The 26,610-nt window shown below is 40.0% G+C and overlaps 3 protein-coding genes and 1 long non-coding RNA gene across 5 annotated transcripts; all 4 read left to right on the top strand.

Annotated features, from left to right (window-relative positions):
* The first annotated feature begins 486 nt into the window (after positions 1 to 486).
* On the top strand, positions 487 to 4,271 carry LOC134621397 (inosine-uridine preferring nucleoside hydrolase-like). Its single transcript, XM_063467873.1, has 7 exons — positions 487 to 696; positions 806 to 985; positions 1,457 to 1,568; positions 1,668 to 1,804; positions 1,963 to 2,040; positions 3,925 to 4,041; positions 4,119 to 4,271. Exons 1-7 carry the CDS (start codon positions 517 to 519, stop codon positions 4,269 to 4,271), a joined length of 957 nt encoding a protein of 318 aa, XP_063323943.1. The 5' UTR covers positions 487 to 516.
* A 4,452-nt stretch (positions 4,272 to 8,723) lies between these two features.
* LOC134621374 (inosine-uridine preferring nucleoside hydrolase-like) lies at positions 8,724 to 11,706 on the top strand. The gene is made up of 8 exons (XM_063467844.1): positions 8,724 to 8,791; positions 9,068 to 9,258; positions 9,368 to 9,547; positions 10,087 to 10,198; positions 10,295 to 10,431; positions 10,615 to 10,692; positions 11,241 to 11,357; positions 11,435 to 11,706. Exons 2-8 carry the CDS (start codon positions 9,079 to 9,081, stop codon positions 11,585 to 11,587), a joined length of 957 nt encoding a protein of 318 aa, XP_063323914.1. The 5' UTR covers positions 8,724 to 8,791; positions 9,068 to 9,078; the 3' UTR covers positions 11,588 to 11,706.
* A 4,942-nt stretch (positions 11,707 to 16,648) lies between these two features.
* LOC134621361 (uncharacterized) lies at positions 16,649 to 23,090 on the top strand. Of its 2 annotated transcripts, XM_063467824.1 has the most exons (14): positions 16,649 to 16,940; positions 17,665 to 17,819; positions 18,360 to 18,573; positions 18,716 to 18,791; positions 19,357 to 19,607; positions 20,076 to 20,132; positions 20,309 to 20,382; positions 20,736 to 20,836; positions 20,981 to 21,184; positions 21,345 to 21,431; positions 21,635 to 21,888; positions 22,042 to 22,170; positions 22,253 to 22,393; positions 22,892 to 23,088. In XM_063467824.1, the coding sequence occupies exons 2-14, from the start codon at positions 17,812 to 17,814 to the stop codon at positions 22,934 to 22,936; spliced, it is 1,641 nt and encodes a 546-aa protein (XP_063323894.1). In that variant the 5' UTR covers positions 16,649 to 16,940; positions 17,665 to 17,811; the 3' UTR covers positions 22,937 to 23,088. The 2 variants fall into 2 exon arrangements, with proteins under 2 accessions (XP_063323894.1, XP_063323895.1); XM_063467825.1 differs by having other exon boundaries at positions 16,649 to 17,819; positions 20,984 to 21,184; positions 22,892 to 23,090.
* Positions 23,091 to 23,166: 76 nt separating this feature from the next.
* On the top strand, positions 23,167 to 23,965 carry LOC135932316 (uncharacterized). The gene is made up of 2 exons (XR_010573414.1): positions 23,167 to 23,297; positions 23,369 to 23,965. It is a non-coding gene; the product is annotated as an uncharacterized LOC135932316 (long non-coding RNA).
* Positions 23,966 to 26,610: the final 2,645 nt, after the last annotated feature.

The raw sequence follows: 26,610 nt of genomic DNA on the forward strand, positions 1-26,610 counted from the left end.
TCCCCTGAGGTGGAGTTAGCCATGTGTTTATGCAACACCTCCCTATATAATTCTGGCCAATGTTCAGTTTACGCATTCAGCTGCGGATGTTTATATCAGTAAGCTGTAAACAGAATCCATTCACCAGGTGAGTATTTTACATTTAAGTAATTTTACTTTAGAATGAACCTTAGAATACCATAAGAATTTAATTCTGAACACTAATTACTGCATTTAAACATTGGAAACCATCCTAAAGGTGATGCTGTAAAAAGTATCTAAATATCAAAAGAAAAAATGCTATGTTTTATTTGTTTTTATTTTTGTAGTTTTCTGTCTCTCTGTGTGATAGATAGACTGGTGGTCTGTGCAGAGTGTACCCTGTTTCCCTCCCTCCTGCAGCTCAGATACGCTCCAGTTAGAAAAGCTGTTAAAAAAATGGAGAGATAGATGGTTCCAGATCATGTTAGAGGAATGAAGTGTGCATTATTAGAAACAATCTCTCTTCAGGTTTTTAATTCTGTGGTTGAACACAGGATGAAGAAGAAGCTCATCATTGATGTGGACACTGGGGTGGATGACGCTATGGCCATCATGGTGGCCCTCGCCAACCCTGATGTGGAGATTTTGGGGATCACCTGCTGCCATGGAAACACACCCCTGGAGAACGTCCTCAAGAACACACTGCGTGTCCTGAAAGTCTGCAACAGGCTGGATGTAAGTTTTTAGCAGAGTGTGGGAGAGCCTTGTACATGGATATGGTGACAGATCTGACTGCATGGCTGCATGCTGGATGACCTGCTATTAAATGCAACCTACAATACAGATTCCAGTGTATCGTGGCTGCTCAAAGCCTCTGCTGGCCCGCAAACAGCATGCAGGGGATTACCACGGGAAAGACGGGCTGGGGGATGTCCCGGATCCAGATGCTCCAGGCTTGGATCTGCTACAGAAGAAGAACGCTGTGCAAGCCATGATCAAGCTTGTGAAAGACAATGCTGGAGAGGTGAGTGCTCTGTTAAACATGTTGCTAATGTACTGTAAATAAAATTTAAGAGCATCATTTTTCTGTGTATGCATGTATTCTATGCATACCAGAATTATTATAGTTTTTGGATTCTCTTTATTTATTTTAATTTTTGTTTTTAATTCAGTTTAGTTCGGCTTAGTTTCTAGAGCGGATTTGCTCATTTCAGTTCAGTTGTTATTAAGTTTTATGTATCTAAAACACAACTCAATGACAACATTGTTTCACTACATGTGCCTTGAATTTGGGATTCTCTTGAAATGGTTTATTTATTTAAAAAAAAAGGTAAACATAAAGGTTTACTCTATGTAAATGATCTATTGAATTTCACTAAAAAAGTAGATTTCTAGATAAAACCCTTTATTTGTAGGGGTTTTGTTCATGCCACAGCTATGTTATAAATAACAAGAGCACTCCAGTCATCAACACAAATCAGTCTTTTGCCTTCAGGTGATCCTCGTAGCCACTGCCCCCCTCACTAACCTGGCTGTCGCAGTGCAGTTGGACCCTTCCTTGCCAAAAAAGCTGAAGGCGCTCTACATCATGGGGGGAAACATTGAATGTAGGCTTTTATTTACCCTGATGTACTTATTCTGTGATTTATGATTTTTTTTTCTATATTAATAATAACAAGAACTGCATTAATAATGTCTGTGTGCAGCCAGAGGTAACACCACAGTGTGTGGAGAGTTTAACTTTGTAGCCGACCCAGAGGCGGCTTACATCGTGTTGGACCGCTACACCTGCCCAACCTACATGGCTACTTGGGAGTTCACCTGCAGGAACAGCCTTCCATGGGTGAGGAAACAGACAAGCTGTACAGCAAGCTGTACGGCTTTACACTAACTGAAATTATATTTAAAATAATATTTGAATATTTGTAATAATGCTGTTTTTGGCTTGACTGACAATTTCACAGTGATTTAAATTTGCACCCTCAATTTTTCCTCCTGTAGTCTTTCTGTGACACCTGGCTTGCCGAATCTACTCAGAAATCAGACTTCATGAAAAAGATTTCAAGTCTTTCAAGGACGGTAAGAGTGTGCAAATGATATTATTACAATAATTAGAATCCCCAGAAAGTGTGACAAATTTATATCTTAATACATTTTTGCAAGAAAATATGTTACAAGAAGCACTGGATCCCCAGGTGCTGCAAATGATGCTGACTTACTAGTCTAAACTCTTCCCAGAGGAACTTCTGTTAAACAATTTTGAAGTTTTTTCACCTTTATTAGATAGGCCATGGGAAAAATGAGACAGAACAGCAGAAAGAGAGTGGGGGAAGACAGGCCAGGAGAGCCTCGGATCAAACTAAACCCCAGACTGGTATCGTGTCATGTGTTCACCAAACTGGCACTCCTCCCAGATGAACTTGTCTAAGCAGGATCTTAGTGCTGTGACACAATAGTGCCAGGCATCAACACACTGTGCTGCCAAAAGTATGTTATGACACTTACATACATGTCGTTACACATCCTTGTTCTTTAATTTATAATTTGCTGAAAGGGGGGAGAAGCATAATACATAAGAAACAAAAACTGTCGCACTGATAAAATGATTGAATGATTGCAGTTTTTCTCACAGGAAGTGGTGTAATTCTTACATCAGAAAGGTCACTCTCCTGATTCAGGTTGTGGGGGCAGAAGCCTGAACAGAAGCATAGATTTTCCTCAACCCCTGCTTCTTATGCTTCTTAAACAGGGAACGACCACCCCAGTCTTCCAAACCAAACCAATGACCCAGATCTCAATGCAACACTGTAGTGAAGTGTCACAGCATTCAGAAAATCAGGACACCCCAGGTCCACTGACATCAAGCAGTCACCTCACCCCAAATGATAGGCGAGTCATCCTGCGTCCATAAGATTGGGGAGTTACAGTATATTTCCGTTTTTAAGAAGGATAGTTCGTCAGCTTAATTGCTTTGGACATTTTCGGTTTACTCATTTTATCTACCAGGCGATATGGCTAAGCTAAGCTAAGTTTTAGTTTTAATTGGTGATTTTTATCATGTTTATTTGCCTTCTTTTACTTTATTTAACATCGTAAGTGATTGGACACAAGAACTGAGTAATGGGAAAGATTGATTGATTTTCTTTATTACCTATATGGCTATAAGCGAAGGCCATCAGCCGAGTAGTAAGGTCTACAAGACAAGTATGTGGCTGTAACATGTTATGTAGCTTACTAATGAGATTATTGGTGTTTACAATTGATTGTAATTTGTGTTTGGTTTTGTTCATTCTATCCATTCACAGCCAAACCCACCTATGCAATTGTTCCACTAAATCTGACACTTAAAGAACTGGGAGATCATCACCTGGCCTTGCTATTTGCTTCGAGGGTCATACTGGCATTTACCCAGTGCATACTCTACGATCACCACCATAGGAAACCAAACTACCATTGTATACAGTGTGAGAAGAGCACAATTTACCCCACTTGAGTTGTCTGATGGTTAGCTTTGAAGCTGACCAAAATTCTCATTCAATGGTATCTTCCATGTACAGCCTTCCACCCATTGAGGTCACACTGCTCCCATATAAGCGGTTAAATCCCCCAGGAGAACAATTAAGTCCCTAGATGTAACACTCTTCAACCCACCCAGTGACTCCAAGAAATCTGGGTTACTCTACTGGCTTGTGGCACATAGCCAGATTGACGTGCCAGGACGTCCACTTCCAAATTCTAAACTGACATTTAAATGGTGTTAATAAGCTAACAAGACCAAAGGTTTTGCATTATACTCCCCAAAGTCACTCAACTATACAAGGGTAACCACAGTGTGAAAAGAGGAGTCTACATGTGTTGGTTGAAGCCCTCTAGTGGCAACTTTTTTTGTTTAGACCTTGATCCTCCACTGGCTTACAGATAATCACAAAATGTCTAAATACCTCTGATGTACTGATTTGACAGAAAGCCCAATCAGCTGACTATCAGAAGGAGATTACTGCAGGAACTGGTTTCAATTCCTGTGACGTCTATGCCTTAGCTGTTGCCATCGATGATACATTGATAACTGAGTGCGAAGAGGTAAGCAACTCCTGATTTTCATCAGGTTAAGTAAAAATTCAAGTATTGTTTAACAATTTCTTGTGTTTCTCCTTCAGGTTGCGGTGGCAGTGGAGTTGGAGGGGACCTACACCCGAGGCATGATGGTGGTGGACTACATCCAGAACCTGAAGAAAGACCATAAGGCCATCATCATGAAGAAAGTTGACTTGGAAAAGTTAAAGCAAATGTTGACCAATGCACTCAAATAGAATGATTCTGTGCATGCTGAATGCGTGAGTTTGGTTCATAACAAGAAATAAAAACTGTTTTTTTGGGAATGATTGTTTTGTGTTCCAGAGTGACAAGCCATCCGCAGGCCTCCATAAAGATATTTTCTCTTTTTCAAACCATTTTCTGTAAAGCCTAGAGATGCCTGTATAGGAAAATCCCAGTAGATCAGCAGTTTCCAAAATACTCATACCATCTGGCATCAAAAGTTGTGCTATACTCATATTCAGTCACCTTTCTTCTTCATTCTACACCCTGAACAGGTCACCAATATGTTGCAGAGCTGACACAAAGACAGATAACCATTCACGTTCACATAAATACCTATGGTTAATTTAGAGTTTACAGTTAACATTAGTGGTGCAACGGATCACGGTTCATCCGAAATCCTAACCGATCCCACTCCACGGTTCGGTACGCACGTGATCCGAAGATTCGAAAAAGAAAAAAAAAAGTATGTGTATGGTGCGTGTGGTGGGTCTGTCAAGCGGCAGTTATGGCCAGCGCTAGCGGTCCAAGTGGCGGAGCAGAGGAGTTTGCGGCATTTAAGCACCCCTTTGCTGCCCAGTCCGACTGGGCTAAAGCTATTACAAAAGCTATTGGAGTGTTTAGCTGCAGACGGGAGGTCGTATTCCGTTGTGCAAAACAAGGGGTTTAAACTATGATGAACGTGCTTGAGCCACGCTATGACATCCACTTCAGTGTGACAAGATCGTTCCAAGCATGTATGAGCAGGAAAAGTTTAAAGTTATGGCTGAACTGTCCCAGGCATCTTCTGTTGCCCTAACTACAAATGGGTGGACCTCCAGGGCAACGGAAAGCCACGTGACCGTGACCACTCGTTATATCACAGCGGAGTGGTAGATACAAAGCCCTGTGCTGCCCTATAGATTACATTAGATTAGATGAAACTTTATTCATCCCTGGGGTGGGTTCCTCCGGGAAATTCAGTTTCCAGTAGCACAGCACCGACAGAAGTTGCAGAATGTGAGCAGAAATATACCATATATACACATATAAAAATACAGAGTATACAAAAGGGATAAATAGAATAAATAGTAATAAGAATACAAGGGACAAGGGACAAGGCACATTTCAAGTATTGTGAGTCTATTACACCGTTATTAACAAAAACTATTGCACAGTGAAAAGGCACTACAGCTTACTTGTTCCCCCCTCCTTTGTCCCCGTTTCCCCTCCCTCTCCCCTCCAGCGAGGAGTTAAACAGTTTAATGGTGTGTGGGTCTGCTGGTCCTTGACTTTGGGAGAAGCAACCTCTCACTGAACAGACTCCTCTGGTTGTTTATGGCCGTGTGCAGAGGATGCAGAGGATGCCCAGCATGGTCCATAATGTCCATATTGCACCTTAATTAGTTTTTATATAAGTGCGCGGAATGAGTCTTCAGTTGAATGTTTTTTAATAGGCAAAAAATACTTAAATAAGTAAATGATGAGTCGAATTTTTGTCTTTTTTTTCTATTTTTGCTGATCCGAAAATTGATCCGATCCATGACTTAAAACCGTGATCCGATCCAAACCGTGAGATTTTTGATCCGTTGCACCACTAGTTAACATAACCCCATCCCCACACAGACAGAGTGAATGTAAACTCCATACAGAAAAGCGCCAGAGCGTATTTTAAACCAGGACCTTCTTGGTCCAGGAGGGATGTATAGCATTCCAGTAAGGTGTCCCGGGGTATACTCCAAGCTATTGTGAACTTGCGCTGCACGCAGACCCTAGTCCACCAAACCCTGGTTCTGCATTGTTGGAGGCAGAGTGGGTGGATGTAAGGTGTGTGCATGGGGACATACACAAATATCCCATAGTGCTGCTTCAAATTAAATATAAGGCCAATTAGCTCGCACCTGACACATCCCTTAATTCTGGGGACAGATTGGCCTGTTAGGGCAGTGTGTGGGTATGCATTCATGAGCTTTTGTGGCGTGTAGCTTTTGCACTGCGCTCAGTGTTGACACAAGGTCATCAGGCGTGTCGGGCCTTCTCATGAGGCCCCACCACCTCCAGCAATTCAGTCCATGAGAAATTTCCAACTAGAATCTTGTGATGAAACTCTACACTCAGCCTTTGATCAGTGCTAAAAACTGATATTCATGTGGTGCGCCCTGACACAGCGCTGTATTTATTAGAGATCATGTGTCAAGTGAGTTATGACACTTGCATGGAAAAAGAGTACACCAAGTTGCTGGTGCCTAAAAGCTGCTGGGAATTGATTTTCCAGATGGCTCACTATAACCCCACGGTGAATAATGGCCCAATTTTTGTGGCCGAGCATGTGGGCTTATGTGCTCCACTGGTGTCAGCTGGTGAACCAGCCAGCCATTCCAAAAGCATTTTTATGCCTATTGCTGTTAATGGAGGTCCCGTTAGAGTGCACTGACATGGACCTTATCGGGCCATTTTATCAGAGTGCACGAGGATATCACTTTGTATTTGTTCTAGTCGATTATGTGGCATATTATGCAGATATCCAGAGGCAGTGCTGCTGCGCACCATTTCTCCAAAGAGTGTGGCACAGGCACTTTTCAGGTCATCTCCCACGTCGGCATCCTGAAAGATATACTGACTGACCGGGGAACTTTTTTCATGTCTCACACACTGAAAGAGCTATACAAATTACTGGGTATTAATCTGTTCGGACCAGCATCTACCACCTTGAGATGGATGGATTGGTGGAGCGGCTGAATAAGACTTTAAAGTCCAGTTCTCCACTCATGAGGATGAACGCAATTGGGATCTCTGGTTAGACCCTCTGTTGTTTGCAGTGTAGGAGGTGCCCCATGTCTCCACGGAATTTTCTCACTTTGAGTTGTTGTTCGGCAGGAAGCCGCGAGGCTTGTTGGACTTGAATAAAGAAAACTGGGAGGAAGGTCTGAGCCCAGCTAATAATTAGATTCAATACGTTCTGGGCCTGAGAGCAAAGCTGCACATGTTGGGGCGGTAATCACGAGAGAATTTGCTCCAGGCCCAAGAATGTCAGCAGCACAACAGAGGCACTATTCATAGGCAATTTTCACCGGAAGATGCTTGTATTGCTCCCTTTTTTTCAGTGCAAAGTTACTTGCAAAGTGGCAAGGACCCTTCATGGTCACAGGGCGAGTGGGGGACGTAGACTATGAAGTGGTACGGTCGGACAGGGGAGGAGCCACCCAAATATATCACCTTAACCTTCTTAAAGCGTGGAAAGAGGCTAAAACCAATTCTTTGGTGAGTCTGGTTAAGGAGAGAGATGAGTGGGGGCTAGAGGCGCCAAATTCCACCATTCCCACCTTCCTCCCCACCTGGGCGGAGCATGTGCAGCGGGTTTCCGCGGTCCTGGATTACCTTTGGCCAATGAAATCTGATGTGTTTCTTTTATTTCTTTTAATCGCTCTATATCTAAATATCGACCTCTTTAGTATTATAAGAAACTTCATATATAAAGTTTTTTATATAAGGGCTTGGATATAATTTCACCATATATAAACATACTTGATCACCTTTTCACTTTTCATAATTTGTTCAGTTTGCTTCACATGATCTGATCTTCTTTCCTCTCCATCTTAGATTGAGGGCACAAAGAGACCACTAATCAGGGATTTAGCAGAGCTGATCAATAAGATGCGACTGGCCCAGCAGAACTCTATAATATCACTAAAAGAGGAGTGCGAGAAGCAGATGTTAGCTGCTGCTAACATTGTTGCTCTTAACTCCATAGACCTCCTGAATGCTGTGGATTAGGCTTGGGTCAGAGCTAGCGTCACCAAGCCCAAATCTGTCTCACAAGATGTAAAATATTTTGGTCAAACTGTGCAATCCTCAGAGACACTGTGAATCCCCAGGAGCTACATCTCAGATTCTACAGGCCTCAGTTAGTATGCTGAATGTTAAACTTCATGACAGTGTAATTAGAAAACAACCAAACAATTATGTCTTTTCTAGAAGGATTACGAGGAAAAACAACTTTTCTCTAAAAAGAGCATGGCAGCATAGCTTATGTTTCTTCTGGAACAATGTGCTTTGCACAGATGAAACCAGATTGGAGACGTTTGGCCATTATGCACAGAGTCAAATAAAAAACAATCCAAACATATCTGCACAAATAACTCATGTCAACAGTCAAGAATGGTGGTAGAGCTTCGCTTATTTTGCAGCCACAGGACCTGAATATCTTGCAGTCAGTGAATTAAACATTATTCTAGAGTCAAGACACAAGTTTCTACAAAGTGAGTGTAATTGGCTTCCCAAATACTTGGCAAGCACAGATACATAAATTATGATCTTCAAGTTTTTTCTTCCTTCGCATGAGAGGGGGAATTACAATTTAAGCACTCTACACCGCAGAGGTTATGAAGGAATTCCCACCTCCCACTGGGCGGAGTTAGCCAAGAGCTAATGCAGCCTCTCTCTTAGTAATTCTATCCAGTCTTCAGATCACAGCATTCAGCTGCAGTGGCTCATATCAGTAAGCTGTAAACATCTGTCAGAATCCATTCACCAGGTGAGCATTATACATTTTATTGTTACTTCAGGTCATCTTAGAATCTCACTATAGTGTGAAACTTAGAGTAACATTAGAATGCAATTCTGAACACTGAATAGTTCATACATTATAACACTGAAAACTAGCCTAAAGGCAAAGCTGTAAAGTGTATTCTCGTGCCTTGGCCGTAAAACTCGTTGAAGGAGCCTTTCATTCGTATTTCATGTTCATGTTTTGGAATGACTATAAACATAAGGTTATTCTATAAGTAAAAGCTTATGACAATGTGAAAAGAAAAACACAGGATGAAGAAGAAGCTCATCATTGATGTGGACACTGGGGTGGATGATGCTATGGCCATCATGGTGGCCCTCGCCAACCCTGATGTGGAGATTTTGGGGATCACCTGCTGTCATGGCAACACACCCCTGGAGAATGTCCTCAAGAACACACTGCGTGTCCTGAAAGTCTGCAACAGGCTGGATGTAAGTTTTTAGCAGAGTGTGGGAGAGCCTTGTACATGGATATGGTGACAGATCTGACTGCATGGCTGCATGCTGGATGACCTGCTATTAAATGCAACCTACAATACAGATTCCAGTGTATCGTGGCTGCTCAAAGCCTCTGCTGGCCCGCAAACAGCATGCGGGTGATTACCACGGAAAAGACGGGCTGGGGGATGTCCCGGATCCAGATGCTCCAGGCTTGGATCTGCTGCATAAGAAGAAAGCTGTGCAAGCCATGATCAAGCTTGTGAAAGACAATGCTGGAGAGGTGAGTGCTCTGTTAAACATGTTGCTAATGTACTGTAAATAAAATTTAAGAGCCTAATTTCTCTGTGAGATGCATAGACTAACAGGGGTCAGGTTAGATGGCTTTGTCAAACCTGTCTGGGGAAGTGGAATGGCTTTGTTATCTAAATGCATCTATCATTCTCATATTCTGTAAATGTTTTGTGGTTTGGTTCAGTGACAACATTGTGTCAATAGGGGTGCCTTGAAGTTTCGATTTTCTTAAAACGGTGTAATGGTGATGTGGAGTTAAAATTAATTGAACTCTAACACATGAAATCACATCACCTGACCAATAGTAAGCTGTCTTCATTGATGGTACATTTGCTTCCTCTTTACATATGCACACAAAAAATTCTATATAAAACTTTCATCTTAGTAAAGCGTAAATTTCTCCGACTGAAAAATTGTCTCAACACATTTTTATTTAAAAAAAAAGATGCATATGTTATAATGTTATAATTATGTCATAAATAACAAGAGCACTCCAGTTATCAATACAACTCTGTCTTCTGCCTTCAGGTGATCCTCGTAGCTACTGCCCCCCTCACTAACCTGGCTGTCGCAGTGCAGTTGGACCCTTCCTTGCCAAAAAAGCTTAAGGCACTCTACATCATGGGGGGAAACACTGAATGTAGGCTTTTATTTACTCTGTTGTATCTTTTCAGTGATTTATGTTTTTATGTATCTATTTTAATAATAACAAAAACTGTAAAATGTTTGTGTGCAGCCAGAGGTAACACCACAGTGTGTGGAGAGTTTAACTTTGTAGCCGACCCAGAGGCAGCTTACATTGTGTTGGACCGCTACACCTGCCCAACCTACATCTCTACCTGGGAGTTCACCTGCAGGAACAGCCTGTCATGGGTGAGGAGAGAAACAAACTGAACAGAACTAAGTTCTGTTACAATCAACAATTATACAGTTTTAAAGGTTTGACACTGACAGAAATGACATTTAAAATAATATTTGAATGGATGCAGTGACAGTATTTCTGACTGAGAATTACACAGAGACTTACGTTTGCACACTCCCTTTTCCCTCTTTTAGTCTTTCTGTGACACCTGGCTTGCTCAATGTACTCAGAAAGCCGAATTCATGAAAAAGATTTCCAATCTTTCAAGGATGGTAAGTTTGTTCAGAGTGTATTATTACAATAATGCATTTTTGTTCACAATGAAACCTAAGAGTAAGCATGATAAAAAATTATGTCATAAATAATAACTTTTTTGAAAGTAGAAATGTAGGCTGTGCCCTTTATCCTAGTCACAATGTCACCTGCTCAACCCACTGAGCTAAAATTGCACCTTTCCTACAGGAACTTGTCTAAGCAGGACCTTTTTGCAGTGACATCCTTGTTCTAAGATTTGTGGAAAGTGAAAATAAGCACAGTAAATAAGTATACAAGAAACAAAATCTGTTGCACTGATTTAACTAGTAAACAGATTTTTTTATTTGTGATTTTGTCATATATATTCTTTAAACTTTGCTAATAAGGCAACAACCCTAAAGAATTTGCATTATATTCCGCAAAAAATCTAATAATCATTCCTGCAGTGTGAACAGAGTGTACATATGAGGCGTCTACAAGTGTTAATTAAGGCCCTCTAGTGGTAACTTTTTTTTCTTTAAAGATCACAAAATGTCAAATTACCTCTGACGTTCTGATTTGACAGAAAGCCCAATCAGCTGACTATCAGAAGGAGATTACTGCAGGAACTGGTTTCAATTCCTGTGACGTCTATGCCTTAGCTGCTGCCATCGACGATACATTGATAACTGAGAGCGAAGAGGTAAGCAACTCCTGATTTTCATCAGGTTAAGTAAAATTTCAAGTATTGTTTAACAATTTCTTGTGTTTCTCCTTCAGGTTGCGGTGGCAGTGGAGTTGGAGGGGACCTACACCCGAGGCATGATGGTGGTGGACTACATCCAGAAGCTGAAGAAAGACCATAAGGCCATCATCATAAAGAAAGTTGACTTGGAGAAGCTAAAGCAAATGTTGACCAATGCACTCAAATAGAATGATTCTACAGGGTGGGCCATTTATATGGATACACCGTAATAAAATGGGAATGGTTGGTGATATTAAAGTCCTGTTTGTGGCACATTAGTATATGTGAGGGGGCAAACTCCTCAAGATGGGTGGTGACCATGGTGGCCATTTAGAAGTCGGCCATCTTGGATACAACTTTTGTTTTTTCAATAGGAAGAGGGCCATGTGACACATCAAACTTATTGGTAATGTCACAAGAAAAACAATGGTGTGCTTGGTTTCAATGTAACTTTATTCTTTCATGAGTAATTTACAAGTTTCTGACCACTTATAAAATGTGTTCAATGTGCTGCCCATTGTGTTGGATTGTCAATGCAACCCTCTTCTCCCACTCTTCACACACTGATAGCAACAACGCAGGAGAAATGCCAGCACAGGCATCCAGTATCCGTAGTTTCAGGTGCTGCACATCTCATATCTTCACACTATAGACAATTGCCTTCAGATGACCCCAAAGATAAAAGTCTAAGAGGGCCAGATTGGGAGACCTTGGGGGCCATTCAACTGGCCCACGACGACCAATCCACTTTCCAGGAAACTGTTCATCTAGGAATGCTCGGACCTGGCACCCATAATGTGGTGGTGCACCATCTTGCTGGAAAAACTCAGGGAACGTGCCAGCTTCAGTGCATAAAGAGGGAAACACATCATCATGTAGCAATTTCAAATATCCAGTGGCCTTGAGGTTTCCATTGATGAAGAATGGACCCACTATCGTTGTACCCCATATACCACACCATAACTTCACCATTCACATAAAAGTTTGCCTCATCACTGAACAAAATCTTCTGCGTGAACTGAGGGTCCTGTTCCAATTTTTGTTTTCTTGTGTCCACATTTTGGCAAATCCAACACTGAACCAGTTTCACGAAACTTAGCAAGCAGTTTGCTAACTGTAGCATGGGAGATGGGTGGTCTCGTAGGGTGTCTTGCATTGAAGTCTGCTGCAATGACCCGGTTACTGCGTCCACCAGATATCAACACAATTTTGATCTGCTCCTCACGTGTTAACCTCTTCGACATGTCAATGGCTGTGAACAAAGAGAAACTTGTAAATAACTCATGAAAGAATAAAGCTACATTGAAACCAAGCACACCATTGTTTTTCTTGTGACATTACCAATAAGTTTGATGTGTCACATGGCCCTCTTACTATTGAAAAAACAAAAGTTGTATCCAAGATGGCCGACTTCTAAATGGCCACCATGGTCACCACCCATCTTGAGGAGTTTGCCCCCTCACATATACTAATGTGCCACAAACAGGACTTTAATATCATCAACCATTCCCATTTTATTACGATGTATCCATATAAATGGCCCACCTGTATGTTGAAGGCCTGAGTTTGGCCCATCACAGTAAATAAAAACAGATTTCTTTGCTGTTCCTGTGTGACAAACTGTCCACTGTTCCAGCTTGGTGTTAAAGAAGTTGACTTGATTTCAGCGTTACTCCAACACCGAGACAGCCCTTGTTATACTGCCAGGTAGGGATGGGTACCGGTGTCCGGTATAAACGGTAGTAACCAGACCGAAAAGCAGCGCACATTTCGGTGCTTTGTTTCGGTGCTTTTTTTTTTTTTCCTGAGCCAATTCTAGCCAATCATTTTACGTTTCCGAGGATAGTAGGCGGGTCCAGGTACGTACGTTCTTTTAGAGCAGAGCTACAGATTAAAAATGCCCAAGGCGAAGCGGTCAAAAGTCTGGCTGTACTTCGCAGCAAAAAATGCAAACTCAGCAGCCTGCAACAAGTGCTTTAAGCTGATACTGTGATACTGTCAAAGGAGGTAACACCTCAAATCCGATGAAACACCTGGCGACGCATAGCGTTTTTTTAAAGCCGAGAAATGCGCCGTGTTTGATAGCTTGCTGCGAGACCTCATACCGAGCACATCTACTGCGGGTGTGGTGCCTGTTATCGGACCTGGAGTTAGCAACATCCCCCAAAAACTCGAAGAGTAGAGTCCTGGCCCCTAGCCCTGCCAGTGTAGCAGAAATGATGACGGATGATGATGGCAGCAGCAGCTGTTCTTCTCTGCGTGAGTAGCTTAATGTTGTTCGTGTGTAATTTACGTTGAGTAGGCTAACCACGTTATTAAATTAATGCATGTAAGGTGAACTAGCAAACACCGTCGTAGTTACATGCGGCTGTCTTCTTGTTTGATGGCAGATACTCCCTTCACCCTGGCCAAAAAGGCTAAAATGACCAAAGAAAAAGTGGAAAACAGTTAAACATGAGAGGTTTTTGGACAAAGTTTGTGTTTTTTTTCCCATTGTTTAAGCACTGCTTCCAGCCAAGAGTGATACCATATATGCCCTATAGCTGCAGAAAAGGCTAACATTGTTATCTTTTTACAAAAAAACAGCTAAGCATGAGAGGTTTTTGGACCAATTTTGTGTTTTTTCCATTGTTTAAGCACTGCTTCCAGCCAAGAGTGATACCATATATGCCCTATAGCTGCAGAAAAGGCTAACATTGTTATCTTTTTACAAAAAACAGCTCAACATGAGAGGTTTTTGGACCAATTTTGTGTTCTCCATTCTTTAAGCACCGGTTTGAGCACCGTTTAAGCACCGGCACCGTTTCAAAAGTACCGGTTTGGCACCGGTATCGGATAAAACCTAAACGATACCCATCCCTACTGCCAGGTAATACTAGTAATACAGTAATGGCATAAGTTAAGTCTGTGACCCAACTATGTGTTAATACCTGATGGCCATGAACTGGGGCTACCACAGCATTGCTAACTTCTTATGGGCATCTGGGAGTTTCTAATATTTGATCTTGTAATGCAAAATTCACCAGCTACTAAGACTACTTTTCTCCAGAATCTTCAACATTCAAATAAAAACTCATAATTATGATTATAACATCTTATTCATATTTTTCTATCTTTTCTTGAGGTTTTATTTTCTACTCACATTGATTCTCAACACTTATTCCTTTGGCATAGCTACTTATTTAAAATTTTACTGCTTATGAATACTTATGCATATCGCTGTAGCTTAGCTGGCTGAGCAAGCTAACTATATGCTGGGGGCTACCACATGAATCCACCTCATTCTCTACCTAAATTCTTAAAAGACACTCTTTGTGAGTAATTGTCAGCTAGTTTCTGTAGTTTGTACTACTGCACTTTATAAGCACTTTTGTACCTTTACAGTACCACACTCGAATTCAGTGAGCTCTTTGGAACGACACATTCTTTCACAAATGTTTGCACAGGCAGACTGCATGGCTAGATGCTTGTTCTTATACAGCTATGGAAAATAGTGGCCCATGGTGGCGGTGGGGTTATGGACAATGAACATGAGTGCATTTTATTGTTGGCATTTTGAATGCAAAGAGATACCGTGTTGAGATCCTTAGGACCATTGTTGTGCCATTTATCCATGACCATAACCTCATGTTACAGCATGATAATGCATGGCCCCATATTGCAAGAATCTGCACGCAATTCCTTGGAAGCTGAAAACATCCCATACTTGCATGGCCAGCATACTCACCAGCAGTGTTGGGGAGTAACGGAATACATGTACCGCCGTTACGTATTTAGAATACAAAATATGAGTAACTGTATTCCGTTACAGTTACCGTTTAAAAAGGTGGTATTCAGAATACAGTTACTTTGTTGAAATAAATGGATTACACGGCGGTACTTTCCTGTTTCATATTGTCGCGGGTCAGGACTGTTTGGGTTTGTTTGACAGCTGTTCTGTTGTTCCAGGCGGCAGCGTTGCGGTTGCCATGGTTACAGGGTGACGCTCTCTCACAGTGTGTTTCCTGGGTGAGAGAGCGCTTTTTTGTTGTTGTTGTTGTGCTAAGCTAAAAGGCAGAATGCTACAGGCATGGCCCTAAAGAATGTAGCCTCATGGGCAGTGTAGTCCGTGCTGCAGCGAGAATGGACTACCATACACGTTATGTGTCTGTGAGCGAGGGAGGGAGAGAAAGGAAAAGTCCGAGCTGTCACGGAGCAAAAACGGGAGCTGGAAGCATGTAAATATAATAATAACCACTGCAGCCAAGAAGAGTGCCTGACGAGCCCATTTGTAAGTAAGCTATTAAGACTCAACTGTACACTGTGTTCGTGTTTTCCTCCGGAAACAATAAGTTCCGTTGGAGCAGCCTTTCAACGCCTCTCTCTGTCTCTCGCTAGCAAAGTTGACCCAGACAACAAAGTAAAGCTAGTTTTCAGCTACCAGCCCGACACGGAACCCACCATAATAGCCAGAGGTCCCTTTACTACGGTTCGGAGCCGCGGACCTTCAGTAACAGTAATAAATCACAGCAATAGTACATTCACGTAGTTGTAAACAGCATGATAATATATTAAGTAATCCAAAGTATTCAGAATACGTTACTGTCATTTAGTAACGTAACGGAATACGTTACAGAATACATTTTGGGGCATGTATTCGGTATTCTGTAATGGAATACATTTTAAAAGTAACCTTCCCAACACTGCTCACCAGACATGTCACCCATTGAGCATGTTTGGGACGCTCGGCTTGGAGTATATGACAGCGTGTTCCAGTTCCTGCCAATATTCAGCAACTTTGCACAAGTATTAAAGAGGAGTGGACCTACGTTCCATAGCCCACAATCAACAACCTGATCAACTCTATGCCCATTGCACACCATTTGCCTCACAACGTGCAACACACTGTGTGAGGCAAATGGTAGCCACACCAGATACTGACTGGTTTTGCGACATCTGCAGCATTGTGCTGTGTGATCAAACTGCATATTTCAGAGTGGCCTTTTATTGTGGGCAGTCTAAGCCACACCTGTATGGGGCGCCGTATGGACTCAAAATGTGGTCATAAATATTTTGTACTTGTAAATCGGTTTTGTACTTGTAAAAAAGATTTGTATGCGTAAAAAAAATTTGTGTGTGCGTAAAAAAGATTTGTATCTGTAAAAAAGATTTGTGTGTGCGTAAAAAAGATTTGTATCTGTAAAAAAGATTTGTGTGTGCGTAAAAAAGATTTGTATCTGTAAAAAAGATTTGTGTGTGTGTAAAAAAGATTTGTATCTGTAAAAAAGATTTGTGCGTGTGTAAAACAGATTTGTGCGTGTGTAAAAAAGATTTGTGTGTGGACTTAGCCAAAAAACCCCTGCAAGTTACAAGTACGAATTTTGACCCTATTTTTCTTCCTTTAAGCTGATTGGTCAATGTCATGTCAATCACAAATTAAACAATCCAATCAGAGAACAGATGGGCTTGGCTGTCGGGGGGGGATGCTTTACGGACCTTCAGGTCCTGGAAGGGTAACACAGTTTGAAGATGGAGGACAGCGGTGGCGCTTCTGCAGCGCAGGTAAGCTTTAATTTATGGTTTACTGGAACAAGCTAATTGTCCAGACATATATTTTTGAATATCATGTTCGGTTACTACACTGTAATTTTTCACGGTGCCAAAAGCTAGCTTAAAAAGGGCTCTCAACATTAGCCCTAGTGTTGCATGTGTTCAAATAGTCTCCTGTGTGGCACGGTCTGTCTGCTTAAACATCAGCAGCATCGTGGAGAATTATGTGTTTGGATTTAAGTTTAATCCCGGTGAGATGTCGTTTTGGTAATATTTGGAACTGAAATGCTCTGACTTGACCTTAGCACTGGTCCCAGGTCACCCCCGAGTTTGTGTTAGAGTAATACTACAGTAATTACAGTATACAACAACTTTCAACAGCTACTGAAAGTTAGGGGACCTAGCTTCACTTTCAGTAGCTGCTAACGCGTTAACGAGCAAACCGTGCTAACGTGTTACGCTGCACTAACTTGCTAACGTAAAATCGGTTAACGTCATTTTAAGGAGATATATGTGCGTGTATAAAGTATTTGATTTCAATTTTCTTTTACTACTGTAACTATGGCTTAACAAGCTTCCTTAGTGTTCTTTTAAACTCTCACTCATGACTATTAGTTATACTGTTAACTATTTTAATATCAGGTTAATAAGGGAATAGGGATATATCGGGAAACCATATGGTATTGTTTAAATGAAGATGCAGATGTTCAATAACATATAAATATATTTTCAACAGGAGCCAAAGACTGCAATAGAGAAGGCTATACTGAATCTTGTGGGAATTCTGTCAACTTCCCAGTCTGATATTAGTAGTGGAACTGCAACCACATCTGTTACAGCGACAGTGCCTTAGCAAACCCCAAGAGTGAGCACCCAAATAGAAATGCAAAGGTAAAAAGAAAAAGAAATTTGCCAGTAATGCTACTCCATTCATTGGGGGAGTATTATGGAACAATAATCTAAGATATTCAGTAAAGTAGAAGCCCAGATAATTAGGTTTGTATTTCAGTTGTTCATATTTTTAATATTCTTTTCCCTGTATTCTGGAGAAGACACAACATCTGTACTGACAAGGATATAATGAATACTGGATTCAAGCAACCCTTTGGTTTTGAGTTACTCTTTGGTTTTTGTTTAAAAATATATTTCATAGGCTTTAACCTGGCATGCACAAAAGTAAAATGCTGCATCCATGATTTGTCTCTATTGTGTGTTCAGCTTTTACTCTTACTCTCTTTTATGTAATTCATCTTTTTATTTAAACAACCTGTTCTGCAAATTACCTATGCACTTGGATCCTCCTTAAACATCATTATGACATTTCACCTTAACAGTAATGCAGTACTTTTCCAATCAGATGAGTAGTCTTGCTTTAATTTGGAAGAAATTGGCAAAGTGTTTAATGCCTCAAATGTATAATCTTATTTACAGGTCATTTCCAGCAATGTTTCAAAGAAGGCAATCCAAAGGAAAGAGGCCTTTCCCAGCTCCTAGTAATGTCATACATGCAGTTCGCAACATTCAGTTGCAATTCTGTCTTTTGCCTGATTCCACGACAAAAACCCCAAAGAATGAAATACGGCTTCTTCAAGCTGGACTTGGAAGGCGAACTCTCAGCATAGCTGACAATGCTGATCATGAAGAAGTACTTTTCTCAATTTTAGATGCCTTTATCTTGTCAAAAAAAATCTAATTTTAAACTTCAAAATTAAAATTGAAAAATGTTACAATTTGACTTGACAAACTAATCATGAGGAAATGTTTGATTTCTTTTAACCCTAATTTAGATTACTGTAGCTCTGCATGAAGAGTATCCGAAGATGAAGGCCCTAACTGGTGGATGGCTCTTGTATAAAGCAGGAGGTAAGTCATTTTAACTCCCCGACTTTGTGTCTGAGTTAATAGAAGACATTTACTTAGAGCAAAAAGCATCTGGATAAGTTTTAGAAGAAGCTTTTCTGTCTAATTAAAACATTTCTAACACTTCTTCCGAGAATAACTTATGGAACACTGATATGGCTTTTATTATTTAGTTTTCAGATTTGTTGGCATGGTCTTGTTTTTTTAGATTAACTCACTTTTTTTGGCGCATTGTGATTGAAAAGCAATAAAGGCATAAGATGCACATCAATACACTTCCATTGTTTACAGGTATAACATCAACAGTACAGCACCATTTAATAAAAAACTTGAATATTCTGAATATAGTTATGAATGAAATATTGTTTTAGTCTAGTGATTCATTTAACATTTTAAGCATTGTTTAAAAATGAAAAGTATAGGTTGATACAAGGTAGTTTTTAAAGACATTGCTATACAACAGTAGTGTTCCATAATGTTATGGATTTATTTGTACTTTATGATCTCAACTTTTAGAACATTGCTGTATTGCGAATGCATTTTACTTGGTTTTTGTTCCATATTCTAGGTGGTAGCGGACAGAGAAATCTCTCTCTAGTATCTCAGGGAACACAAGGCTACACAGCCAAGACGCTCAAGATGGCCACCAACAATGGAAAAAATACACTTTATATTGTCCCTCTCCAAGAAAAAATTGATACTACACCTCTTCCACATGATGCTGCAGAATTCAGCAAAATGCCGAAGTCTCAGTGCAAGACCTGTGGTGTGACTATGCCTCTTCAGCTACTTGTTTGTCACGTAGAAAACTGTGTACAAGTAAGCCAAATTCAACAGTAAAAAAAACATTGCTACCACCTTTGCTAAAAACTAAAACTTTTTAAGTTGTATTCCTTTTTACTACTTTCAAAATGGAAGGACAGAATATTATGCTTTACCCAAGACTACTTTGGGTGAATTTCCAGAGTCAATGTATGTGCTGAAATCAGTCGTAAGTTTTGCTCTAAATGTCTGTGAAGTTTCTCAGTCATCCCAGTCATTGTAGTGTAAAGAGTTTGGAAAGAAAACATCTGGACTTCTATAAGTTTCCTTGAAGATGTGCCACCTCTCATCTGAGAAGCTTCTTCGTTTCTTTAGAGCAATTGATGGAGAGTCCAAAACTTTATGCCCTATTGGAGTGTCCCCATGAGGGGCGTTGATCCCCTAGTTTGCTCTAAATGACAAATCGTGAGCAGCATGTACCTACCTACCATAAATGTGTAATGTAACATTATATTCCTTTACCAGGAAGCTGCGTGTGAAAGCATGACTGACCAGGCACATCAGAATGAAGTCCAATTGGAGGTGAGTTCCCAGATATATTCAACATTGTAATATGGACAATACAAAATTCCAAGCAGATCTTTGTTCAACTATTTCATTATTTGCTAATTACCTGTGGCATTCTGTGCTAGATTTGGACTGTTCATCTTTGCGAGGACTAAAATAAATACACTTTTTAATTGCAATATCCTCTTCAGCCTTCTTGTCCTGTTTGTGGAAATCGTTATCCTCCAGATGACTTGGTCTTGCATGCCAGTACATGTGGTGATCGGTAAGTTCATTTTAGTTGGACAACACTAAACAAATGCTATGTGTAGCACATTTATAGTTGCTCTTGCTTCTGCCTTTGCATCATGTCATAGCAGGGGCTCATCCTTACCTAACCTGTTCATCTTCTATGATCATGTTGACCACATGGATGAGCTTTTATCAGTGTTCATCCTGGCATTTTGACAATATACTTTTGCTTCTTTAGAGTGCATTGTTTAGGTCACCTTGTCTTTTATTGACAGTATTCCTGCGTCTATCTATCTAGATAGATAGATAGATAGATAGATAGATGGATCAGTGTATATATGTTTAAACACTGATCTTTTTCTTTCTTTTGCACCACTTTGGGTAAAGTGAAGTGGATGACCTGCATCACACAGCACATGAATTCAGAGACACACTTCTCAATTTTGCTGCTGAGATGAACACTGACATCCCAGCCAACAATAAGGAAGGTACTTTTCATACCAAATGTCAGAGTATATTTAAAATTCCAAATTGACGTGCTTACCAGAAAGTGTGCTGGGCCTTAATTTTTTGGCTTACTGGGTTTACAGTACAAAATGTTATTTTTGCATACAATGTACTTTATCTTTTAGTAGAACAGTGGAAAAAGGCCAGTGATCCCCAAGATGCTGCAGTTTTGTTTAAGAGGCATCTCTTAAAGGAAAAGGAGGAGAACCCCACAATCACAGCTATCATTGACATTCGACAAGATCAAACATCCCAGAGCCGAGAGATCATTGCTTTCTACAAAAGACCACAGATTGATTGGGCAGGACCTTTTCGTTGTTCTTTACAAGGTAATGCTTATGGTGAAGCATACATTCAGTTAGTTTCTTTAAAGGCTGTTTAACATTCCAACTTGGTAAATGAGGATTTTCCATTAAAGGGTGCTGTAAAGCAGTTTGTAACTTTACTTGTGTTGTTGTTGTTTTTTTCTTTTTCCCAATTTTAAAATAGGTGACACAGCTGTTGGCACTGGGGTCCAGAGACATTTTTTCAGCATGGCAATGCTAAAGTTGCAACATGGCTTCAACATCCATAGCGGTATGTTTCTATATCCTTTTCTTAATTAATGTGAGATGAGTTTTTAAAATAATCCATTGAAAATTTTACTCCAAAAATTAAAAAAAAAGAAAAAAGATACCATTGAAGTATTTGCATCATGTTTGACAACTTCATTAATCAAGTACTTACGTCAATAGATAAAGCTATAGCTTTTTTATTTTGCTTGTACTGTTCTTCTCCAGGTGCAGCCAACATGACCCTTCTCTTTGAGGGACAAGAGAACCATCTAGTGCCTTCTACTTCTCAGATTTTGGCAGACAGTGACTTATTTGTGGTAGCAGGCAGAATGATTGGGCATTCATTTTTGAACGATGGGCCACGATTGCATGGCCTCAGCAAGGCTATTATTCACATGTTGGTCCATGCTGATAGAGACACTGTCACTGTCCAGCTCGATGATGTGCCAGATCTAGATATTCGTTCTACAATTTGCATGGTGAATACTAATTTACTTCAAGCCTTAGTGAAATCATAATTTAAATTAACTCATTTTTATATAACTGTAAATACCCCCCCCCCTCAAGAAAATGCAGATTTTTTAGGCAATATATTTGCAACATACTAAAATGGAATTTTTCTCCTCTATAAGCTTGATGGTAATAAACACCTCACTGAGCAGCAGAAGGATGACATTAACAATTTGGCCATTTCCTGGGACTTGCCACCCGTCAGTGCAGAAAACCGCAGATGGCTGTTCCAACAGCTTCTCCATCATGCAGTAAGATTGCCCTTTAAAAATTGTTTTTAGATTGTCATCACCTAAGCAAATATCATGTGGTTATTTTTAATTATTGTTTTAGGTGATAGGCCGAACTAAAAGGCAGACAAAACACATCAGAAAAGGTCTGAAGGACACCGGATTGTTGACTATGCTTCAACAAAGACCTGACACAGCCTCAGTGGTCTTTCCCCAGCATGAAGACAGCATTCTTACTGCACAGGTATTTCAATGCATTTCTAAGATGCCGACTACAGTGACAAGGCTAGTTGGCATGACAGTTAATGCTGCTTTTAGGGGAGGCTGTAGCTCAGGAGGTAGAGCAGGTCATCTACTGATCAGCAGTTTGTTAAGATCCCTGGCTCCCTGCTCTGTATGAATTTTTGGTAGGAAGTACTGAAAATAAGAATGTGATTGTGAGAATGATAATTGTTGTAGAAAAAACTTTGAAGGGTCTGGGAGAGTAGAAAAGTAAGAATCAGTCCTTCTACCATTATACTTTAAGTGAGACAAAATGATTGATTGATAATACTTTATTCATCCTGAGGGAAATTCTTTTAAAGGCTGCCAGATAATCCAGTGCCATCATGAGCACCCCATAGAATACACCATATATAAATGCCAAGTGTCGGAAAAAAGTCCCTTCACAAATGTAACATGTAAAAAAACTGTTTTGTAAGGCAGTTGCATTCCTAAGTGTGTCTCTGAAATCTCGTTTTAGGCTGTTCTTAGCCACATTGTTTGGCCAGGAGATGGTAAATGGTAAATGGACTGATTCTTATATAGCGCTTTTCTACTCTCCCGGAGTACTCAAAGCGCTGCATACAACATGCCTCATTCACCCATTCATGCAAGCACTTCTAAACACAAGTGCAAACTATAACTACATTCACACTCCGATGAATGCATCGGAGGGCAATTTGGGGTTAGTAACTTGCCCAAGGACACTTGACATGCAGACTGGGGAAGCCTAGGATCGAACCACCAACCTTCCGATCAGTAGCTGATCTGCTCTACCACCTGAGCCACAGCCACCGAGGGCGATGATGAAGACGATGATGATCCACCTTACCCACTAAGCATCCAAATGCAAACAGTGGGATTTCTGAAGACCTACATTGAAACAGGCAAGTGTAATTGCATTGTGATTCAAAATTTGAATCTAATTTGATTTCTAATGCATTGATTAACTTTACAGCCACTCCATTCCAGCTCAGCCAGCTGATGAGGTTTTGGGTTGGATGGGAAATTCCGACTGGTACCATGAAGGTTGAAGTGGTCAAAGCAGACTACCTCATATCCTCTACATGTTTTGGAACGTTGCGTGTGCCTGGGCACTTCCACGAGTACAATGTCTTTTCCAAACATGTTGATGATTGCATTGCAACTTGTGCCACAGGTTTCGGCCTTATTTAAAAGCAATTTGTAGACACTGGATGTCGAATAAACTTTACCATGCTTGAAAAATGTTTTACATAGCCAAAAGTTTCACTGTTACTTAGGCTTATTGATTTTTTGGGAATATTGTCATGCGAGTTTAAATATAAAAATTAAAGTTACAGTTCCCACCATTAATTTTTATATTTGAAGTTAAGGAACTAATGACTGTGTTATTTAGGGTTGTTTTGTTAACTTAAAGTCATTGTCATGCATCCGATTCACATCATCTCTTTGTTTGAAGCAGTTTCATGGATTACAAGAAGTGAAAAAAAGTAGATTAATACTAAAGCTGTATTAAATGTTACACACAGTCCAATGCTGTTGAATATAATGTTAATAAAAATCTGCCACACTGTCAGCTGTGGTCAAGCTATTTAATTACCGCATGCAGGACAGCTAACACACATCAAAACATTACAGTTCTACAGTCATGAGAGTTTTTGTCACTTTCAAGCTGTTATCAATAAAGTCAAGTTTTGAGCTATGAAAATTGGATGATAATTTTCCGAATTATTTTTGAGGTTGTTTGAAATCATTTTGTAAATCAAAGGAAATGTGCTTGAACACCCCAAATTAAAATCTAGAAGTTGTCAAGGACATGGATTTGGAGCAGCAGTTATTGGACTTAAATACAAGTTACATTCTAGAATGGTTGCCACTCCATCAAAGTTAAGAAAAAGAATTCTTGTCAGACTGTAAATAAAAGTAGATTAATTGAATATTGCCTTTACAATTAAATAAAAATAGAAATCAGCAAGAATAGGCATGATGGCACCTAAACAAAATTTTATTGAAGCTATTATTAAACAAAGGACTTACATGAGAACAGAAAGCATTTATCATGTTACCTTTGCATTAACTGACAGATTATCAGGAAAATATAACTGTAAACTCATCAAACACAAAATGCATTAAGATTAAAAACTGAAAATAAATATTGATGCAGACTTTTAGTAACTGTCCTTGGATACAAAAACTGATAATTCAACATAATGTAAACATCTGTTAGGGCATCTTATTTTCAACCATCACTCTAGATAAAGCTATAAATCCTGCCTGTTCTCAAGAATGCCTTCCACATACTGGACAAGGGAACTGTAAATGTCAGCCCCATAGGACATCGAGGGTTCCATGGGATTGAAAAGGTGTCTCACTCTTTCCAAATCCTCACTGTCAAGTGGAGACACAAGTTCTGGAAGGTGAATACCAGTTTGGTCCAAGTCTGCAATGTCCACATCTGGATACTCTGCCTGAAATTAGACGCCATCAATTCAGGAAGTCTTTAAAATACATGCTTTATTAATTTTGTCAATGATATACATATATTTTTTTTTTCAAAAAAGCGATTTGAAAAATTTAAAGATGTGTAATCATACCACAATACTTTCAGGAGGATTGACTGGATTCTGAGTCTTTCCAATCTCCCATAGTTGGTTTGGGGTGTAGTTCCGCTCTGTCCTAAGAGAGTGATTGTTCCAGCCTTCAATAAACGTCTCCAAATCTGCTTGGATTCGTGGCAAAAACACATACTGTGCACAAAAAAGGTCAGTACAGTTTGTTGGATCCAAGAGTCTGTCTTCCTCAAGTCCGTGAAGAAGATCGTAGTAGATGTTGGTGACAACATTCCAAACATCGCGCCACAGGCGTTCTATCCTTTAAAACAAAAAAAACATTTAAAAAAAAAAATCACTATACAGTGACATTCATCCTCATAAAATGAAATAATTTCCAAGCATTCTGTGCAAACAAAATGTTATGGGAATACTACACCTGGCAATCAAAAATATGTTTTTGTTGTAAATTAGGAATACCTTTGGTTATGCACGCTTTTGCCAGACATAAAGCTTCCTCTACCACAGCCCCGAACTTCAAACATGTATCGAGCAATGTCAACATTCTCAACTCCTTGGTCTCCCCTCACTCTAGAAATATGAAAAACAAAGGACGCAGAAATGACAGAGTATCACATTTTAGCAATATTTTAAAGTTAAACATTTAAAGAAAAATGTGAATGTTTTACATTCAACTGTATAATATTTTTAGGTCTCTTTGAGCTCTTATGCAGAGCTATATTTGTAAATATTTTCCCCAAAAGTACAATGCACAACTAGTAATGTTAACTTGCAAAGTCAGTGAAATGGTTGTTCTGTCACAGTCTGGCTGAGCAGCTGACTGTGTGAAGTATGAATAGTGGACCCAAGTGCAGACAAAAATGGAATGTGGAACAAAACTTGAATGTTAACAGAAAGCAAGCCGTTTCTTAAGCCTGGTAAAAACTATACAAAACAAAAGGCAGAGATGAAGCTAAACTGGGCAGACTAAAGATAAACATAAAAACCAAAACATGAAACTCGCCGTGGATACAAAGATACCTGAAACATGGAGCGTAGAAGCAGAGACACATGGAAACATGGCACAAACGACAACAGACAACATGACAAAGAATGAACAGAAACACACAGACTAAATACACACGAGTGTGATTAGAGAAAATGAAAACACATGGGAAACAGCTGACACTGATTTGACATATTTGTCCATATTTATCTGATCTTCTACATTTGTACTACATTTGTACTCGCCCCCTCATACACTTCGCTCTTCTTCAGTTTCCCTTCTGTCTGTTCCACATGCTCGCCTAACTACAATGGGACTCAGAGCCTTTAGTTGTTCTGCCCCAAGACTTTGGATGTGCCTCCACCAGATCTCCGGACCATAAACTCTTTCACCACTTTTAAGTCACGTCTCAAAACCCATCTATTCAGAATTGCATACACCTGATTCTGTATTAGTCCATTTTAACTTGCTCAGCTTTTTATACTGTCATGCTTGCTTTTTTCTTCTTTAACTTATGTCTAAATTTTATTTGCAATGTTTCAATATATTGTATTGTTGCTATTGTAAGGTAAACTTAAGGTGTTATAAAACGTATTATTATTATTGTAGTATTTCTCTGCAAATAGAATACAAATGATAGGAAAATTCAATCATTTCCAGACA

Source organism: Pelmatolapia mariae, linkage group LG23 (genome assembly GCF_036321145.2).
Source record: "Pelmatolapia mariae isolate MD_Pm_ZW linkage group LG23, Pm_UMD_F_2, whole genome shotgun sequence".
Classification (NCBI taxonomy): Eukaryota; Metazoa; Chordata; class Actinopteri; order Cichliformes; family Cichlidae; genus Pelmatolapia; species Pelmatolapia mariae.

Excerpts from the sequence above, each read along its gene's own strand:
- LOC134621397 (XM_063467873.1), top strand. The coding sequence starts at position 517 with ATGAAGAAGAAGCTCATCATTGATGTGGACACTGGGGTGGATGACGCT. Across the intron at positions 986-1,456 it reads TGAAAGACAATGCTGGAGAG|GTGATCCTCGTAGCCACTGC; the intron begins GTGAGTGCTCTG and ends TTTTGCCTTCAG. Across the intron at positions 1,805-1,962 it reads GCAGGAACAGCCTTCCATGG|TCTTTCTGTGACACCTGGCT; the intron begins GTGAGGAAACAG and ends TTCCTCCTGTAG.
- LOC134621374 (XM_063467844.1), top strand. The coding sequence starts at position 9,079 with ATGAAGAAGAAGCTCATCATTGATGTGGACACTGGGGTGGATGATGCT. Across the intron at positions 9,259-9,367 it reads AAGTCTGCAACAGGCTGGAT|ATTCCAGTGTATCGTGGCTG; the intron begins GTAAGTTTTTAG and ends CCTACAATACAG. Across the intron at positions 11,358-11,434 it reads TGATAACTGAGAGCGAAGAG|GTTGCGGTGGCAGTGGAGTT; the intron begins GTAAGCAACTCC and ends TTTCTCCTTCAG.
- LOC134621361 (XM_063467824.1), top strand. Across the intron at positions 21,889-22,041 it reads TTCGTTCTACAATTTGCATG|CTTGATGGTAATAAACACCT; the intron begins GTGAATACTAAT and ends CTCCTCTATAAG. Across the intron at positions 22,394-22,891 it reads ACAGCATTCTTACTGCACAG|GCTGTTCTTAGCCACATTGT; the intron begins GTATTTCAATGC and ends ATCTCGTTTTAG.